This window comes from Takifugu flavidus, chromosome 19 (genome assembly GCF_003711565.1).
Source record: "Takifugu flavidus isolate HTHZ2018 chromosome 19, ASM371156v2, whole genome shotgun sequence".
Lineage (NCBI taxonomy): Eukaryota > Metazoa > Chordata > Actinopteri > Tetraodontiformes > Tetraodontidae > Takifugu > Takifugu flavidus.
The window spans coordinates 8979814-9000735 of NC_079538.1; the positions used below are offsets into that span (position 1 = coordinate 8979814).

Sequence of the window (20922 nt, forward strand, 5' to 3'; positions counted from 1 at the left end):
CAGGCTGATGTGCAACAGTCCTGCTGCTTTCATGGCTACATTATAGATCAAATAAATCAACAAAGCCACACTGCTGGATGCTGCAGCTCCAAATAAATGTTTAAGAATGAAGCCCGTGAAATATCAACACCATTATCCAAAACGGACTACGTAAATGGATCCATTTGGAGTCTAGACTAATTTGACAGATCTACAGAAGCAAAGTTTTCTCTTGCAACACGATCCACACTCATTAGCCTTAATAGGATTACGCAGCGCTTCTCTTTGCATATGTAACAGGACTCTGGATGTACTTGTGCCTCCTTCAGAGGCGAGTCTGTGCTAATTTTCTTGCCTTTTAATCACACTATCGCACAGCAAAGCCTAAACAAAACAGCGGGTGGAGGACGGAGAGCAGGGAAGAGAGGAATGATTAATACACAAATAAATAACTCCAGCTTAAAATAACAGCTTAGGGAGGAGGTCTGATGTCAGCTAAGTGGAGGAAATTGTCCTTGGGATGTGAGAGAACATGGCTCCACCGTTCTTTATGAAGGAGAATGATGCAGAACGTCTAATGGGAGTGATCCTGACAACTAGCGTAGAACCCCCACAGCGCGCGTGCCCGATGTGCTTGTGCTGTGGAGCGTCTGCGGGGCCGCGCTTCTACGCCGGGGACGGTTCTGCGGACCACACTGTCAGGAAAAGCTTTCAGCTGGAAAGCCCTTCTTACATAGTTCATGTTAAACAGGGAGAGATCTGAAATAGAAACAGTTCAGACCAGAGAAAGGCCACGGCGGAAAAAGAGAATAGTGATATTTCAGCTTTTTTTAAGCTGAAGTGAATGTTTTTGTGATTGTATTTATTGGCCCGTAGGACCAATAAATACAAGATGTTGAAATGAAATATTCAAATCTCAGAACATGAAAACAAAAGCCTGGCACTGACCCTCTCGCTCTTTATGAGGACTGGCAGGTTGGGTGAATTAACTCTTCATGATAATTAACAGCAGTAACTCCTGAAACTCAGTCCCAGTGGTCACTGGAGACAAGAAAACACCTGGGATTGGGGGGCGGATTTAGGGCCCATTATCCAACGCCAATGGCTTTTCAGGACAGGTTTCAGTACGTGTGCAGGCATGCGCGTGTGTGTGAGTGTGCATGCGCGCGTGTGTGTATATTTAGTCCACATAGAAAATGTGTCTGTAGAGCAGTTATTTTAATCTCCAGCACACAGGCTGCTAGTCCGTGTGGACTATCCATTTTAAAGTGACATGCACATGTTCACGTCACTCCCTCCCTTCCTATCTCCACTTCACACACACACACACACACACACCACACACACACACACACACACACAACACACACAACACCACAATGAATGATGCTGTCCAAGTGTATGTGTAGGCTGTGGGTGTATCAGTTACTTTAAATGAATGACGACCCAATTAGTGTCCCAATTCACCACCAGAACAGCAGAGGTTAGACAGCGCTCTCAAACCAGCAGCTGCACAATAAATACTTGATATTCTGCTCCATATGAAAGGTTGTGATGCGCTTTAAGAGGACATGCAGCTACTCAGGCCAGGCAGACCAAATGGTGTTGATTAAAACATCAGCTAGGAAAAACACCCGATGGTTATCAAAGGCATGAGCAACATCTGCACCAGTTCAGGCTCTGAATCCAACCTATAAAGCAAGTGAGACCGATTAATAGATTCCTGAATTCCTCACCTGGCGAGGCCCATGCAGGGGTCTGTCAGCGTTGTGGATGAGTTGAAATACTCCCTGGCGGCCGCCAACACCAACTCCACGCTGCTGTCGTAGGCCACTTTCAGAGCGCACCCTTTACCACGGAAAGACAGACTGACAGGGACATCCTCGCTGACCTGGAACCATGAATGCAAAATTTCAGACCCCAGATTTAGGCTCCCTGAAGAGCACCTGCCGAGCTCTCGTGGGCTCCTGCAACACCTGTTACAGCTAAAATATGAAAGCAGCTTAAATAAGCAGCATAATTAATTCAATTAGCAGCATAGTTAAGGTACTATTATATTCATTACCTTCACACAGAAAGTGTGTTTTTAAGGCGGGAGTAGACTCAGGAGAAATGTTTGACATACCTTGGAGCAATGCATGAGCTGCCCCGCGAGGCGAATGTTCTCCGCACGGCTGGAACACAGCAGGGACTCAACAAAGACCTGCAGAGGCCAATGTGTACCCGGTAAAAAGTTTAAAACTGAGCAGCACTAGCAGCACATAAATGTGATTATTTTGCTTGGCCGCGGGTTTTTCTTACCTGGTGACAGGTCTCATCCTTCAGACAGGTGTACACGTTCTGCTGCATGTCGAGCAGATCCTGCAGTAAACCCCTCCACGCCGTCTCATTGACAGCGGGATTTCTGAGCAGACAGTTGGATTTCCCTTTACTTAGTCGAAAAAAGATTCCACATATCCTGAAAAGAAGCGGCATGTTTGCGTCTGTACCTGCGACCGGTGTGGCGGCACAGCTTCACCATCAGCTGGTGGGCTTCTTCCTCGCTGTTCTGGCTGTTCCTCACATACGAGATGGGCTTCTGAAGACCGTGCTTCTCCAGGACTTCAGCCACGCTGTTGAGCACAGATGCATATATGCATAAGATGCACATTAACACACTGCAACAGTGCACACACACGCACACACACAGGAGAAATCATAATAAAGGTGAGCTGAAGATCACCTCTGCAGACAGCGGCGTTTCCAAGGACCACAAAAGAACCTGGAAGTGACGCTGCATTTTCAGCCGCTTTAAGAACAGATTGTGGTGCAGCTGCGGGGCTTATCCTGGGTTGGATGTTGTTTACCCGCAGCTCTTACTGCAGAAGGGGTGCACGTGCGTACGTGTGTGGGTGTGTAGGATTTACCCTCCAGTCTGAATAGCTCCTACAGATGTTCGGTCTCTAGTGCCGTTCATTATAATAACTAACGGGCGCCTTTGTGACCGTATGCACACGCAAATGCGACAGCCATGGGTGCGTCTGCTTAAGTGTGAATGTGTGCATGTGGGCACCACGTGCACATATTAATGTGCCAGCGAGTGGCGGTGACAGCAGCTGCACACAGCTAATATCTGCAGGCGCTCGAAGGGCAGACAGTTTGCATTAACTGCGGCATTCATCTGGGTGAGGGCGCGGGAACATGTGGTGAGGAGGTTAACATAAAGACTGACAATGAGCCGCGGCACAGGCGTCCCCGCCGCCTCTTCCTCCTCAGCGGCAGCATCATCGTCTGCATTCACTTTCTCTTCAGCCTCCCCATGTTTCCTCTTTCTTCCTTCCTCCTCATCACTTCTCTTTGTTTGGAGGTTTAGCCTGAGGGGAGGGGGTGAGTCGGTGTGTGTGTATGTGTGTGTGTGTGTGTGTTTGAGAGAGAGAGAGAGTGCATGTTAGAGAGTTGGAGAGAGGGAAGAGGAGGTGTAACATGGAAAATGCCCGAGGATCTTTGAATATCCTGGGACAGACAGCAGTCCTTTGATATCAATGCTGCATGCATGTTTGTGTGTGTGTGTGCGTGCCTGCGTGTGCGCGCATGTGTCGACTACAAATACGTCTCCTTCCTTCTTCGCGCGTTACGTCAGACTCCTAATGGGGTGGGAGAGTAATGAGCGCCGATACAAAGTGAGCATTTCCCTCGTAACGCAGTGCTAATCACTGAAGTGACGAGGGGCGCTCTTTGGCTCTTCGTCTCCGACAGATCAGCTCCCGTTTAAGTGAGCGAAGCCGACGTGTCGCTGCACGTACCTGAGGTGCTTCTCCAGCTTGTCCACCCGGTCATGCAGGGAAGCGGTGGCATCTGTGTCGGGTCTGTAAACGGTCAAACACAGCAAGAAAGTGAAGCCCCGGAGGGGTGAATAAAAAAGAGCAAGAGTGTGCACACATGTGTTCGTGGTGTGTGTGTGTGTGTGTTGGGGGGTCACTGCTGTGAGACTGTAACAATTCCCCACTAAAAATAAAACCCCATGATGCCTCGCCTTGAGGCGAATTGTTCTGGGTCACGCTGGCCTCTCCCCCACTGGAGTACTGACCCTGGTGAACAACCTTGTGAGTGACTATTTGTTCTAAACCGACTGTTTCTATAAACTCACAAACTCTTGAACAAACACTTTCTCTGCACGTTCCTCCTCCTGCAGCTCAACACCAGTTTTCTCTCTCGCCCATAATCCCCGTCCATTTCTGTCTCTTCCGCTAACCGAATGCAAACTCCCTTCTGCTGAGCAGATTCAGACCTAATTAAGCTGTCACACAGGAGAAAAAAACAGAAATTGGCCTGACACTATATACCCCCCATTTTGACCGTAATATCCTACATTGGGATAGAGCAATCAGTCCCAGGAGAGGTGTGAAATTAGGGCCACTGAATACACAGTCGTCTGCTCACCAAAATATTACACTGAAAGAGGATAGTGACTGGAAAATGCATCTCCGGGGTGTTTTAGTGCCAAATATTTTGATCAGCCATGTATTTTGGCGAATGGTGAAAGGATTCTGACAGGTTTAAGAATACAGATAAAAGGGAGTATTTCATGTCCAGGCCATCATAGCTAGGGTCGATGGAATGTGCAAAGACTAGTTTTGCTTCTACTAGGCTGAATAGGAACTATTTTTAACACACAGTTTAAGTGTGTTGACCACGGAAAGACACAAAGTCCAGGTGTTCATAATTATATAATACAGAAAAGAAGATGATAAAAGACCATAATAATCAGATCAGCCTGCAGCATATGTGGTATGAGATTCCAGATTGTGTCCGTGGCCTGGTGTATGGATCACAGATCCAGCCACTGGGGTGCCTGGAGCAGCAATTTGCTGTCTGTTAGCTACAGAAAAACTTTAGCGCTGCCTCTATGCCTCAATCAAGGGGCCAAAGGGTGCGTTTGCAGGTCCTGCTGGGGTAGCAAAAGCAACCAGAGGCAGTCCAAGATGGGTTAAAGCAGTTCTCTTAAAATCACTCAGCTATATTACATAAATGGACAAATACCGGGATTCAGCTGCTCAAAGCTGACCAAAACAATAAAATGTGGGAACTTTGTGGTAGTCTCAAAATAACACGCACAAGAAAATAAATGATTCATTCTTAGGGTGAATTCTAATTACTACAGAGAATCTACAGGTCCACTATAACAGCAATTCTACTCTTTTGTGCTCCTCCCTCGTGCTCTCAGATCACTGCTTGCTCTTCAAACACACTGCAAACCCACACGGCCTCGGGGGAGCTCTAAAGGACGCCTTCCCACCCCTCCCCTTTTCCCACTCCCCGTAGGAAAGAAGAAAAATGTGTTCGCCAACAGGTGAGAGAAACAGCAGGGGCAGGAAGCAGTAGGAGGTGGAGAGCGTCGTGTTGATGCACAGATGGAACCTAAGATTTAAGTGTGAAAGAGAGTAATAGCGAGTGAGATGATGAGGAGGAGAGGGGGGAGGAAGGTGGCAAAGGGAAGGAGGCCGAAGCAGAGGTGGTGGCAAGGGTTTATTGATAGGAGCAGGGTGGAGGGCTGGAAAGAAGGAAAATACAGCCGCACATTTATGTGCGAGAATTCAGCAATCTTTGATTCTCATGCTTCAATAATGCAATAAAATGCATCCACCCCGGCCACTCGGTCTGTGTGTTTGTGCACGTGATCTCACCCGTAGCCCCGCTGCGGCAGACATTCCAGGATGTCGTAACAGAGGCTGAGCTGGTCGTCTCTCTCACAGCTGTAGATGCACTCCAGAGCGACCCCCATCAGCTGGTCCGGGTCCCCGATGATCTTCTGCTGGCACTGGCACAGAGGCGAAGATGAATGTCTGATTGTTCGCAAGCGTGTGCATCAAAGAGCCGCCAGGACATTTGTGCGGCGGTGCATCATTTGTCTTCTCCTGTAGTTTGTTTGTGTGTGTGTGTGTGTGTGCTGTCTGTGTCTTTGAGCAGCCACGACGACCTGTCCTTGGCCATGCCCATACGGGGTCATAAATATAACATCTACGGCTCAGGGATGCAGCGGCGGCCTTGACGCGGCGCAAACAGCCAGACCGATGACTCCTGTGCGGGGGCTGGTCGCCCGAGTGTGACCTTGTCCCCCGGTTTAGATGCTTACGTCAGGCTTGGAGTGCTGGAAGATGAGGAGCGGGCGCGTGAGGTCGTGCCGGGCCAGGCTGACCAGATACTCTCCGAGCAGAGATTTAGCTGCGCCTTCTCTCTGACCCTCACACCTGTGCAGGAATGGAACCATCCACTGGAAGGCGTCCTTCACATAGCGCTCGGTCCTGGACTGATGAGAGAAAGGTCTTCATTACTGAAGTTACTCTTCCAGAGCTTGCAAAACTCTTGTTTTAAATTACATCACATCATTCATTGCTTTAAAATGACTTGTACCTTTGCTTCTAATTACACTTTTAAATTAGCTTCCTGCACACTCGGGCTGTGGAAAGCTAATTACTAACTTTGGAGTTATTCAGCCAGTGACAGAAGCAGACGTGCATTCCCAAGGAAAGGATGACAAACGCCACCACACGCATCACGAAGGAATTTATTCAGTCATTTCTATCACCGATTGGATCTCAGTCTTGTCAATACTGTTTAGGGAAACCGTCAAATTTCAGTCCCGACACCATCAGCTTGCGGGATCATAAAGACTTCCTTAAAAACACCCACAAACATAGAATTGTGGTTATTTTAAAGCAGCTGTTCTGCATATATTAAACCCAGTGCTAATGTTTGTTAGCTTAGAAAGTTTCCTGTTAGCTCTTTATAAGCTCAGATACACAGCATAATAGGATCACGTTGTTGCTCTTACACAATCAGGCCTTTTTTGTTTTGTTTTCTACGTCACGGTGAAGCACTTTAATAACCTCAATCTGCATGAAATTGTGCGAGGCAATTAAACCTTAACTCGAACTGTAATAGCTACGGTATGTGGGCTGCGCGGCAATTTGTGCCGATACTTGTCAAAACCGTTCGGGGCTTCACAAGCCGACGTGACTCAGAATACAGACTGGAGAGAGCCCATACAGGGAGGAGAGACGCAAGAAAATAGCAATATTCGGATGCTAAATGGAAACTCACACACACCCACACACTAACATTTTACTTTGCTGGGTCTCTGATAAAAGAAGACATCAGATCCTTGCAAAGGAGGGAGACTCAATCCAGCGAGTTTTGGTAAACATTCACACCCGCGCTCAAAGGGAGCACCAGTCAAACAGCATGTGTTAGTACAGTCAACAACATTTGCTGGCTGCCTGCCTGCGTGGCAGCGGTCCTCGCGCCAGGGCTGCCAGTTATTAGCTCAAATTTAGAGGACAGCTTTTTTTTTTTTGTACTCCTCTGAGGGGACTTGTAGCTGTACTGCTTGCTATCGACGCGCTTTCACGGCTCTCCTGTTGCCACTGGACGGGAGGAATTTAGATTTGCACTGTGAGGTTGCATTTTCACGCTCTGAAGGTGGCGGGTTTTAATGTGTCGTTGCCTTCAATGGGTAATGAAACCAAATTGTGAGGATGGGGGGGGGGGGGGGGGGCGTCTGATAGTGTAAATAAATGAAAGCCACATGCAGGGGAGTCCCACAGAACAAACTGACATATTCACACGGCATAGGTTGTTTTAACTGATCACACCAATATGGTGTTGGATAGATGCTATAAAAACAGGAGAACAACAGCTTGACTACAATCAAAGAGGAGTTTTTCATTTTCAACTTCAGAAAATGTCCTATTTTGCTGATTGAAAGATGGCGGGGTAATGGGCCACTCACATTTTTCATGAGCAGGTGCAGTTTGTCGATGTCACTTAGCTGCTGCAAATCTTTCAGCGTCAGGCTCAGTTCGCACGATGTCTCGTACACCAGGGTTTCCATGGTGACCAGGTCGTCGCCCAGCTGCTGTAGCCCCGGGATCTTCCGCTCCTTTGCCAGGCGCACCAGAAAGAGGGCGCAGTCCACCTGAAGGCCACAAACACATGGCAGCAAAAAACTAAGCAAGCAAAAGCTGGCAGAAGAAAAATGTTGATTTCTGATGCTTTGGAGTGACATTCTATTGGAACTATTTTTGGCATGGGAGTCCTTTTGTACCGAAACGCTCCACAAATTGAACAAAGCCCTCTTGAACTGCCTTTTGCTGGCTGTGTACTGGGCAACTGTAAGGTGACGCAGCTGCTGTGGTTGCAGGAGGGAAACATCAATGATTCACATTTCTGCTTTGTTACAATCCAGTTAACAAAGTCAAAGCAGCTTGTTCAGCTCAGTCCAATGAGCTGTTTCCACCAGAGCGCCGTCATTGAAAACTGTTGATGAGGTCGGTGAACTGGGATGTGAACAAACGGCAACAACACCCACCAATGAAAAAAAACTGAATGAGACCAGTCGGTCATTACTAATGCCCAATCATTATGCCTCAGACAGTAAAGATCTGGGCTTCCTGCTTCTCTGATCTATAAAATTCCATCCAGAAGAGCAACCGATCGATGCCCGACCACCTATATGCTGGCAGCAAACCCTGCAGATCAATGCTCGGCCACATGCGGACACTAACCGATCAATAGCAGATGCTGCCAGGCCCTGTCGTGATGATTGGTGTCTGTCCACCTTTAAGAAAAGACATCTGTGGCACGCACACACGCATCCTGAGATCACTGCAGCATGTCTCGCTGTACAAACACACGCTTTCGTTAAAAATAAAATGCACGGACACAGAAGAGAAACAGACGTAAACCCGGATCAGCAGGAGTCAAGAGCCCGAGCAATTAGATACAAGGAGGGAGTGAAGTGTATTGATTTAAATGGAGGTAAAGACCCTCCCCGGACATTCACTTGACTCAGCTCTCGAAGGCCACATTCCCCGGCTAACCACCCACAATTCAGACATTAAAAAAAAATCTCTTTTCTTAATTACGACCTTGTTTCCACCCCTTGTTCTCATATAAACACCACCAAGATCAGCCTTCGTTCTTTCTTTCTTAGGGTTTTTACTGGGCTTTTGCTATTTGGCTCAGCAACAGTCCAAATGAGTCACAGTCCAATCTTTCTCTTCGAAAGCTTTTGTAAGGGCTTTAAATTCTAAAATAAAAGAGTTGAATGGTGAAAAAAGAGAATTGGAAATGTTCCAGAGTGCCAGAGGTTAGCAATTGTTGTAACAGCCAGTTTCACTGATGCCAACGCCAATTCCTCCGACACGTGTCCCGGACTTCTCGTCACACTTCCTCCCAGCGGTGTGAATGCAAATAAATTGTTCCCAACAGAAAGACATCTCAGGGAATTTCCCAAGTGGCCAGTTGTTATAACTGTGTTTCTATAATTGTGTCGCGCAGAAGCAGCCACTGACACCAATATGCAGTCCAGGTAAACACCTCCGTATCGGGCCGAGATCTGAAATTGTTATCGGCATCTTCGTGGCCCTAATGTCTTCAGCGTTGTCGTTAATTTCTTTTTGTATTACACCTTTTTATTCAGACAGTTTTGTTTCATACGATACTTCCTTCCAATATCCATCATAGTTCCCCTTTTACCCTGCTATTACTTGTGATTTTCTCTGCCTCCAGCAGCTTTTTCTGAGAGATTACTTCTCTTTTTGCCTCAACATCTGTTGGCCTTGTCATTTTCTTGCGTGTGAGCAACCAAATCAAACTCGGAATGTTCCACCGGCCTGGCATTTAGCTCCTACCGCCTTTCCACCACCGTTCTCTAGCTTTTTTCAAATCAGTCTCCCTCTGTGAGTCATCTTGTCAGTCTTCCAATTGAGCATCCTGCAGCTCCGTGCCTGGTTTATAATGCTTGGGCCTCCTGTGATGTGCCTCCTTTTAATCAAACCCCATTTTCCTCCATTAAAACGCTCTCCCAAGCATAAACACAGCCAGGCGAGGGAAGGAAAGAGATGGCGCAAATGAGGGAAAACAATGAGATGAAAAAGTAAAGAGGGCAAGACGGAGAAGAAAATTACAGGAGAGTCTCTCAAGTGGTTCTTACTCGCTGCACCGCTCTGAGTGGGTCTGAGGGGGAGAAGGGAAAAAATCTGGGTGATTTGTGGAAAAACACAAGAGCAAGAAAAGGAGATGAGGTCAAATTAAACTGGACGGGATGTGCCAAAGAAAATTCTGAAACTATGATGGTATTTTCTTCAGCTCCGATTCCGGCCGCTTGAGTGGATAATGAAAGGCCCCGGTTCCCAGCCGTCTTTAAAGAAATAACCAAATGACCCCAAATGTCTTCTCCTCCATCCTCCTTCCACCCAGCGAACAGGATCAAACGAAGAAATGAAGGGGGGAGACATGACTGAAGCCACATTAGCTTGTTGCAAAGACGAGAAGGATGGTGACAACCTTGATCCACCACGGTGGAGCAGCTGTAAATGGCGCGGGCCCCCCCCCCGTCAGTTACATCCCATTACTCCCCCAAACAAGCCCGATCAAGCTCTATTTTTCTCGTCCAGCGGCAGAACGCAGATGACAGCAGCTTTGGGTACTCTTCATTAGGGGACCATATGGCAGATATGATAATGTCCATCACAGATAGAATCAAAGTGACCCTCGCTGATGGAGGTTGGCAACATTCCTCCTGCAATCTGAGAGCCCGCCGATTCGTTTGTCTTCAATCATCTCCAAGTGTGCAATGGCAATTAACTCTGCAGTGGGCAGATGTGGGTTTAATCCATGTTGCTGCTGTTCCCATCAAGCACAACGACCCTGGAAGGAGCCCGAAAGTACCCTCGACTGTATACTGACAATCTGGGCGCATTAAATTCCCATCTGTGGAGCTTCACAACGCAGGGGTGGGGGTGGGGGTTGGTCTAGATGATCTTAATTTGACTCTGGTCTGCAGTAAATACCTGTCTGGAGTACTGCTCGATATCCTTCGCCCTGCTCTGGTACCAGTCCGTCAGGAGATCGATGGACGGGGTGGACGTGCGGAACCTCAGCAAGTCGGGCGACTCCTCGTACAGGAAGGCGTCATCATCCAACAGATTCTGACCCAGCACGGCTCTGAGGGAGCCGGGGGGGCGGGAGGTGGTACCACAGAGATACACAACAGACAACACAACATTAAGGTGGATCCATCAGAGGAGAAGCCGTCTCTCGCCAATGTATGAATAATATAAGCTTAAGCAGTGAGGTGTGTTTAGAAGCAAGCCTGCGCGTACGCCGCTGCAGAACCTAACACATATTTAATTTATAAAAGAGAAAAATAAATAAATAACGACACGCTCCTGATTATTATAAATGGGCTCCGCGTTTAAAGGCAATTGCTCAGGAAGAAAAGGAAAAGCTGACAAAAGTCAGGTTGATTTAAGTCTCAGAGCTGCGGTGAAACTGCAAATTTTAGAAAACTCACACTTTACACTCTCAGGAGGAGATTATTGTGCAGGATTAGAATAAATAAGTACAAGAACGGGCTGGAAAATGCTAGATAGAGCTGGCAGTGACAGTGCAAGGTGATACAATGTTTTCACAGCGTTACATTGCGCGTGCCACTACAACAACATGCGTACGCCGGCTGGCAAATGAAATCTGGAAATGAAAGTGGACACCCAACAGAGGCGAGGAAACAGCATGAACTGGCATCACTACAAGAGCCGGTAATAGTTACGGATGTGTTTAACGTCCGACAATTGTTGTGCTGCAGCGAGCATCTGGCCTTCCTGAAGCACCGGCGTTAACAATAATAAATGATGATGCTCCCCTCTTCTTTTTTTCACCTGCACTCGTCGGTCTCGCACCAGTCCGTCTCCCTGTGCTTCTGCTCGTCCCAGGATATCAGCACCAACTCGCCTCTGTCATCCAGACTAAGGGTGGAGAAACATTTAAAAAGGAAGAGCAGAAAGGCACAAAATTAGAGAAGGAGGGCCGTGTTTACTGCGAGCAGATAAATCTGCGCAGACATTTACGCAGCTGGAGCGGAGCGCAGAGGGGATCAGGAAATAAAGCAAAGGGAGGAATAAACAGCTGCAAAGTGTCTGGGTCACGCCGGGGCTGTAAATACCGACGACTTTTATTCTCTAATTCCCTGGTTCTGCGCTTCACTTCTGTCTCCTTGAACGAGACAGGTCTGAGGAAGATAAATGGAGAACGCCAGAGAAAGAAGACCAAAGTGAAGGATGACTCCGGAACCTGACGAGACCCGGGCAGACAAATGCACAATCGCAGTGGCGCTTACATGCATGAATACAAACTGTGTCTGAGATTAATGGATTTCATCTTATCTGTGTTTGTGGACAAGGGGGAAAAATTAACGCTGAGGCTGTAAAACTCAGAGAGAGCCCAGGCAACAAATCATCTGCGGCGTCAGTGCAGATACTGTAAAGGCGAAGCGCACGCGTGCTGCAGCCGTTTCTGCACACGCACCTCTGGGAAGGTCCACAGAGCATTCCCAGAGACGGACCGTCTGCTCTCATTGTATTTCAGGTCTCCTCATTAAAGGTGGTTTATGGAATTGTGGGTAAATGCTGCCTCGAGAGCTCAGGTATTGACAGGCGGAGTGAGTGATTCCGCACTCCACTAATCTACTTCCCATCAGTCTCTAGGAAGACAGAGATGCAAGACAGTGTGGGAGTGCATGCTTTGGCCGAGCTAAAACTCCCTCCGCATTGTTGGAAGCATCATAAAACGACCGGCCTGCCTTCTCCCGGGCTTATAAAGGTCCTCTATTCAGGCCGGATTTAACAGGGCAGTTTCCTACTGTGCTGAAGCAGGACATGAAGCTGGCGGCTCCGAACAGATGGCTGGAGCCAACCTGGTCTGCCGCAGCGGTGGAACGTTCGAATACTCACAGGTTGGGGGGGGGGCCCACAGAGGGAGAGCTGTGATGGATGCTCCCTATGGTGCCAAAGCAGCCTGACCTCCGGGCAAACTTGCATGTGCCCAACAAACAACCTGATCTGCTACATACCGTATTCCACCTGAGTTTCTCAGCAGGCGATTGGTTGATTAATCAACGACCAGCTCAGAGAATGTGGCGGCTTCAAGGACACAAAAGGTCAACCGGTCTGGACTCACCAGGCTTCAGGCAGCAGGATGGTGTACTCGTGCGGAGACGTGGTTTCCGGAAAGTTGTTGAGGACTGCAAGTCGGTGCTGGAGGAGTTCTGCTCCATGGTATGTGAACAAAATGTCCAGCGCCTGCACGTTGCTCTCCTGGAAGAAGATCCGCCAATCAAAGCCTGAACAGCGGAGCTGCTCGAAGGGTCTTAGCGATAAAAGGAGGGTGCCTGTCCATCATTGCGCAATCAAGTTTCTACGCTCGGGAGGCTAGCAAATGAATGTGACAGTCAAACAAATAAGGTGTATTGGCGGTACCCTGGCGTAGTTGGTGGCCGACACGATGATGTTTTGGCTACGGAACTTCTTGAAGAACTCGGCGTCGTATTTCTGCTCCGCTGCGTGAGGGCCACCGAGGATCTCCTGCAAGAAAGGCCGAGAAAGTAAATTCACGAGAGCGAGTCAGCCAACACGGGTGATACCGACTCCCAAACACACTTTCGGGGAGGTGGGCACGTAATGTACAAACACATTTGTCAGGAGGAAACATTCGCTGGCCTGGCCTTTGGGTTTGAGAGATCTATGTTTCTGTGCTTATAAAACCTCTGTAGCATCCTCTGTGCATGTGTGTGTGTGTGTGTGTGTGTGTGTGTGTGTGTGTGTGTGTGTGTGTGTGTGATGTATAGCCTTTCAATGGGCCGTATGCAGACAGAAACAGCCCAAGTCGGGGTGATAAAAACCCTAATATGATATTCATAGACAGCCACAGAAAATGGATCGGGGCAAAATAAATCTGACGAGCGCCGCAGTTACCATGACAATGTCCGAATCAAGATTCTGTCTGAGTTGAGTATCTCGCAATAGCGAAATCTCATCTCCCCTCTGCAGCACGGAAGCAAGTACTGCTGCCTGTCTGCAATTTATTGAAGATGGGGAGGGGGGGTTGCGTATGAAGATTAGTCATCTTAAATCTTGAATTCCAGAGCGTTTGGAAGTCTGAAGTGACACCGTTTTTGCGGCAGGCATTTGTCTGGCTATAAAAACCATATTTTCAGCTGTCATTCAGCCACTCTCATTAAATATCCTCCACACTGTCACTGTTTCTGATGGCAGTCGTGAGAGTTCTGATAAAACAGGAGAAAAGTCGTGTTGCTATGAGAGAAGAGAAGGTAATGAAGTAAATAAGGAAGTTTCAACAGTCGTCTTTCAATGGAAAAAGTGAATTTTCAAAGAAATATTGCTGATGCTGTATAAAACAATAGAAAAGAGAAAACTACTACAGGCACAATTATATCTATAATTATGGGAAATGACTTAAGGATATTTTAGATCTATAGAGGGTGGTCCAAAGGTGGATGCAGAATTTTAAAATCTTCCAATTAAAAAAATATTTACCCAAATGAAAGCTGTTATTCAAATCTCTGTCCGTCAGACGTTTTGCTAATTAGCCGATTATGCAACTGGAAATGGACCCAGGTGGGTTAGCTACAGTCTTGACGTGACTGAATCAGAAACTCGCTGGCGGTTGATCTTCCTGATGACTCTTACCTCGTATGTGGCCAGGCGGTCCAGGTATGACAGCAGCTTGAGCCGACTCCGACACAGCTCCTTCTGCTCCAGCGTCAGCCTGGTCACAAAGACGGGGAACACGCAGATAAGGAGCAAGAAAGGTTGAAATTAAAAAAGATCTAAAGAGCGATTCCTTCTGCACGCTCAATGTAAACGTCCATGTGATGCCTGTTTTTAATTCACCGTAAATTCACCCTACGAGGTCGACCCCCGGGGGCCCGTATAACAAACCGTGGCACTGGCGACTGCATTTCCCTGTAGCTGCCCTGTAGTTGTAATCATTTTCTAAGGGCAACAAATCAAGTCTGTGCGGCTGCAAAAGCCTTTCAGTTGTTATGTATGAGATGCTAGCTGTCAGGCAGGTGACTAACTGCCCGTGGAGATTCATATCCATTTCCAGTGTCATTTAATCATGACCATAAACAACCTGCATGACCCTCGAACACCAGGGCTACAACTCAATCGAAACATTTTCCGCCGTGCCGCGGCCCGGCAACGTCGTCGAGCCGATACCCAACTCCCGGAAAACCGGGGATCAACCGCAGTGCGACCACAGGGGAGCTGACCTCTCCATCGCTGTCTTAATCCCTAATCCCTCATTACAGAGTGCACTATCAGGCCTTATCGGGGTTCCTCTACACAGGCTAAGAGAGATTAACAGTGGCTCAACGCACTCTCCGCCGCATCAAAAGAGCTGCGGCTTAGCGCCCGCGCCAGTGGTAATTATTGGTTTGCTCTGCCTCTTCAGAGAAAATAAGGAGACGTGGACATCGGGCGGGCTGGAGCGCCGCCTCATTCCACTGTTCTTCACGTGCACATTGTTTGAGCACGGTTTCAGGAGACAAAAATGACGACAACTCATCAATTTAGTGGAGGAAGGTCGAAACCGGGCCCGATTAGTAACCAGGACGACGCGTCCAGCTGATTTTGATGTTCCCCCTTCACCTCCGGCAGCATAATCAGGTTCTGCCTTTTTTGTCTTTTAATGAAAAGCCGCTGCGCTGTTTATAAATTATGGATTGATTCAATGGATTACCGTGAACTTTAGAATTGACTTGCACGCTTGCCTGAGGACGCTTTCTAATTACTTCAGTAATCTCTTCGCTTTCCATCTAGGGCCTCCATCAAATCAAAATGTCATGTTTTGGCGGCCTAAACAGCTGCAGAAGAGGACACAGTCGTTCCATTCCTCTCCGTGCTTTAGCGTTAATTCGCTGACGTAATAAAGCAAAGCTACGGTGCTGAACTGTTTTAATCACATCAGTTTATGCCGTAGCGCGCTTTCCTCGAGTAAAACAAAACGAAAGGAACGATTTAGCTGTGATATTTGTGAATTGTCTGACTAAACTGGTGAAAAATAAAGGGAGGAAAATCTTTTCCCCTACTGCAATCGGCCACAAGGGGCAGCCAAGACGCTTCCGTTGCCTTGTTTACGGCACGTCGCTGTTGGTCACGCCGTCAATGTTGGTATTCAGGCTTTGTTTGTGGTGAATGTCAGATATTTCAGAAAAGCAATTAAAAAATGATCATTTCGACTGATATCCTTATGCAAGCAATTTATCCTACTGACACTTATGGGTACAAGGAATAAGCTGCCCACGAGTTGTGTCACAAACTTGTGTCATATCGCCTCGTCTTTCGCCTCTTTTTCCTTTGTCCGCACGATGGCTGGTGGGAACGTGTGCTGGGGAATCAAAGCGGTCTTCATGATGTGACAGAAAGACACTATTTTTTTTTTGGTTTTATCGGCCTGTGAGTGTTTTACTGCTGCCAGGTCATCACCACGTGCCCCTGCCTCTCCAGCTCTGCTTGCACGTCTTGGCTGTGACTGCATCTCAGACAGCAAGCGAGCGAGCGAGCCGCGACGCTAAAAGAGAGAGCGCGGTCACACAGAAACAGAGCGGCTGATAAAAGCGATTATCACACAGCGTGAGGGCCAAGACGTGGACTGCATAAACATGCTCGTGTCTTCACACGTGCACACACACGCACTGCACCGGCGTAAATGAGAAAATAAGACTTCAGATTGAGGTCTGAGTGTGATCAGATAAGAACAGCTGTTGGCGAGCCGCACTTATATTCACACTTTGTCCTCCATTTGTCTCCCCACACACACACACGTGCGCACAAGCACACAGGGACGCACACAAAGCTGCGGTATTGTCCATCTTGTTATACGCAGGGTGTCAGGGCTGCAGCTATAATGGCCATTCGCTGATACTGAGCTGCATTTTATTATGCATATGCAGACTGATGGGGGGGGGGGGGGGGGAATACAACAGCCTGATGAAAACAAGCTGGAAAAACAAGATGGACCCTGAACAGCTGCAGTGCAGCACAGAAAGACCTTACTGAGTCCCTGTTACTGTACATGTTATCACATGGGGAGGGCCAGAACGTAACGCCCAGGTTGTGGTCCTTATCCAGGGGAACTGGAGAAAACTGGAGAAAATATAGCGCCCGCATGACGTACGCGGAGGGGCTCTGATCGATACTCAGCCATTTCTGTAATGGCAGAGTAGTTAAAAAGAAATTAAGAAAATTATTATCCATCTCACAGGCCTCAAGGCGACGTGGTTGGATCCATTAGTCAGAGGCTCCGCTGCTCCCCATCACACACACATATATCAATATCTGAATACATGTGGGGACACAGGTTCCGTGAGAAGCAGGGGAACGGAATAATGCATCCCATAATACATCTGCCCTGCCTCAATGAAAGTTCAGCAGGAATAAACAACGGCTAAATGCTACAACTAGCTCATTATTACACCTCCTGCCCTCCGTGCTAACTGGTTGTGGGGCGAGAAAAACAACAAACAGGGCGCAAACAAGTGGCCCCAGCTTTAATTTCACAGTTCGGGCAGGCGTCCGTGAGCGTGGCTCCTGACGCGCTCGTGAGCAGCCCGAAGATTGTTTCCTGATGAATGGGTGGGTGTATTTGCACGAGTGGGTGGGTTTGTGGATGTGTGCGCATGAGAGGTGATTAGTGATCACTAAAGGGTCTTTCATTAGTCTTTCCCCGGGTCCTCCACAACAAAAGCATATATTACCTCCAGCAGATTACCCACTAATCTCCATCAACGCTCCCTCAGCTTATTAATATCCCAGCTTTTAGAATTCCTCTCTCTGATGTCCGACCTCATCAGACCACAGCAGCGTTACTGTGCCCCCCCCACCCAATAAGGCCACAGATTCTCGACCTGCTTCTTTTTTCCTGTGGATTGAACAAATCAAGCGCTCAGGTAAAGTGCAGCTGTGCGCCATTATAGCTGACATCGGGAATAACAATGACTCCATTAAGCCTCCGTTAACAGTAAGCAGCCACCTGCGGCCCAAGTCTGGGTCAGGACATTAACCGCCCACCTTACAGTGATGGCTGTGGTGGCTTGGAAAAAAAATCTGACACTACATCAGCCAAAAGGGCCAAAATAACTCAGGCCTGAGAGGTTCGGGGTGAAGTCGGGCTTCAAAACTGTCGAACATACTTTTTGTTCCGTGCAGAAATTGGCAATTTACGAACCACTTCCTTGAACGACTGCACCAAAATTCAAGCTCGTCTTTTCAGTGCATCAGCAGCTCGCCGTAGCGCTCATTGAACAGTGTATCTGCACATCAAGCCGGGGTCCTTCATGATCTCAACTGCTCAAAAGCCGCTGTGATTCTGCTCCAATATTTTTTTAAAAACGCTGAAGGAAAAAAAAAAATCTCCACTGCGCTTCTGATTGCTTTGACTTTTATCTTCATCTGGTGTCACCGTGAATAAATGAGCCGCGGCTCTGGCCGCCCGTGTACCTGCTGAAGTCGACCTTGGCCAGCAGCTCTCCTTTCCTCCTGCCTTCTCTCTCCGTCTTCCTCTCCAGCTCCTCGTCTTGGGAGAGGAAGTCCTCGTAGGGCAGGTCGTCGAGATCAACATCGCCTGGAATGATGAACCTTGGGGGGGGGGGGGTGGACAGAAATGAGAGGTAGTGTAGCTAAAAAATCACAAAAACTCGCCCCTGATTTATGGAATGTGCATTGATTCGTGATGCCCCACCTGCCCCCGTCTTCCCCGTTCCCTATGGCGATCAGGGCCTCCAGGTCTGTTCCCTTCAGACCGTACTGCAGCAGCTCCTTGGCGGCGTCGACGTTCTCCGGGACGCGCTCCACACACTCGTGCAGCACCCACGAGCGCTTGCGGATCTTGCTCTTCAGAGAGAAGCGGGGGGGATACGGGTTGGGAAGTAATGATGGAGAATTAGGAGGGAGAGGTGTGAAAATGTGCTACAAATTGGCAAAAATGATGCGTGAAATAGAGTCAGGGGACTGTGCAGCATCCCTTCTCACCCACACATGCCAACATCTACAGGACTACAGAGGGGTGAACAGACACAGACACAGCTCTGTGTCTCTGCCCCTCCTCCTCCCCCCTGGTCTTCACAGCTATCTCCCATCTCTTACTAGATAATCCTGTATTGAGGCGATGCTGACGGGGCTTTTCCTCCACTGTCTCTGGTAGACAAGGTCAGAATCCAAATTATACGCCTGGGCGAGAGACAGAGCCTCCCCGTATTCTTCATTGTCGATCTGCGGGATAAACAAACATCCACCCGGCAGATTACAAGAAATGATCGATTTACTGAGCAGCAATGTGCAGGAAAACACTTAATATTCAACAAGAACAAAGCCGAGCGCCGTTAGTACGTTTTTATTACAAACTGAACGTGTTCCAAGAAGGCCTCATTCCAATTATTCAATACAATAAAGGACAGAGTGGCCAAGCTTTGGATAAACCTGTGCAAATGCACTTAGAACTTTGGAAGTCCTGAGCACACGCTGTACACACAAAGACGCAACAGCAGAAGCTGCAGAATGCAGATTTCAATCTGTGCAATGTGACAGAGTCTGGGGCGGGCGGGCTACGGCGGAATAGGGATTATCACTGAAGGGGAATGGAAGATTTGGGGGATATTTAAAGAAAGGAATCAAAGAAATAACGGGATTGAAACCCAGAGGGGGGTGGGTGGGTGGGGGATCAGGAGGCAGATATCGAATAAGCAGCGTCTGCACTTCTGCTCGGTAAAATAAATCAAATCTTCCAATGGAGCAGTTAGCCGCTTTATGTGCTTGCGGTCGATCGTTGTTTTCTTCCCGCAATCGTGCTGGCAAATGTTTCCTTTCAACCTGAGAGAGGAGCAACTGCCAAAAGGTGGCCGCTGAGGTAATGCACTTTCACTGTGGCGTCGATGGGATCGACAAGTGTTGGACCAGAGATACTAAATATCCAGTCCCGCGGACCGGAAAATGGGGGAGGGGGGTTCAGCGGTTAGCATTCAGCATTAGCAGCGTTTTGTGCCGCAGACGGTCAGTCTGGTTAACACCGTAGACATTACATGGTGACGCATCGTTCATTTTCATACATCAGCATTACTAATGTAGACATGTCTGCATCCTTTAAACGGTGCTTGATGCGGGTTTCGTGTCATTTCAGGTTTTCGAGAATGATTCATTCGAACAGCATGACACCACAGTTTATATAGGCCCCCTCACTGTGTGTAAAAGTGGATGAGTGCACGCTGACTGACAACACTGTGTTACCGTCTCCGTCTGTGCGTGGGAGAACAAAGCAACACATTAGCCAGACTGCACCTCCTTGAGGGCAATGAGAACCCCGCGCAGCTAAAGCTCACGTAGGAGGACATCAAAAACAGCTGCCTTCTCTCTCTGGATTCTGTTAATAACGCTGTTAGCGGGCCTGCCAGTCCGCCAGTCACACCGGCGCCGTTACACCACCGAACGCATCGCCACACCAGACCAGACCAAAAGAGTGATTTTCTTGCTGCGGTCCACCTGAGGCGGTCAGATGAACTGTAGTCCTTACACATTCAGAGCAAAGATCACTGAGGTCAGCGTGCATTTGAATTGGAGCAGGTGAGAATCGGGAACGTCAAATTATGAAAAAGGAGGGCGAGAAATGTGCGAAAAATACATGAAAAGGGGTTACATAAAGGTAGCTTTGACAATGGTAGCAAATGTATCACGGGCCACGAGGCCGAGAGAAAGAAAAATAGCTGTAAAGGCTGTATACAAAAAAAACCCCAGAAAAGTGTTCTTCAGTTGATGGATGGATGAAGTGATTGTCCTCTCCTATAGGCTAGCATTAGCCACACGCTAGGCACTTAGCAGCTGCTGACAAAATGCCAAAACTGTTGAGTTTTGGCATTTTCTTTGCACTTTTCTGATGTAATCACAGCGTGGCAGGGCAGAGGCCCAGCTTTTCCGGCATTAGGGTATAATTTCCTTCACATCAGGCGCATGTGGGAGAGGGGACTGTCATTTCGGCGGGACAGCAACGGTTTGGAAACGGCTGCAGGTGCCGAGTGTTAGCAAGCGATAATAGTGACGCATCACTTTGTAG

At 48.1% G+C, this 20922-nt stretch overlaps 1 protein-coding gene across 1 annotated transcript in view; it reads right to left on the bottom strand.

Annotated features, from left to right (window-relative positions):
- nbas (NBAS subunit of NRZ tethering complex) overlaps nt 1–20922 on the bottom strand; it is a 91221-nt gene that overhangs the window by 55085 nt on the left and 15214 nt on the right. Inside the window, exons 16-31 of the mRNA XM_057016293.1 lie at nt 18966–19091; nt 18562–18713; nt 18321–18458; nt 14505–14583; nt 13275–13379; nt 12976–13112; nt 11679–11765; nt 10812–10965; nt 7748–7933; nt 6092–6265; nt 5643–5776; nt 3762–3824; nt 2469–2591; nt 2281–2383; nt 2105–2182; nt 1716–1870 (exon numbers count right to left, since the gene is read on the bottom strand). Of these exons, the coding sequence (XP_056872273.1) occupies nt 1716–1870; nt 2105–2182; nt 2281–2383; nt 2469–2591; nt 3762–3824; nt 5643–5776; nt 6092–6265; nt 7748–7933; nt 10812–10965; nt 11679–11765; nt 12976–13112; nt 13275–13379; nt 14505–14583; nt 18321–18458; nt 18562–18713; nt 18966–19091 (1994 nt within the window). The remainder of the gene's footprint in view (nt 1–1715; nt 1871–2104; nt 2183–2280; nt 2384–2468; nt 2592–3761; nt 3825–5642; nt 5777–6091; nt 6266–7747; nt 7934–10811; nt 10966–11678; nt 11766–12975; nt 13113–13274; nt 13380–14504; nt 14584–18320; nt 18459–18561; nt 18714–18965; nt 19092–20922) is intronic.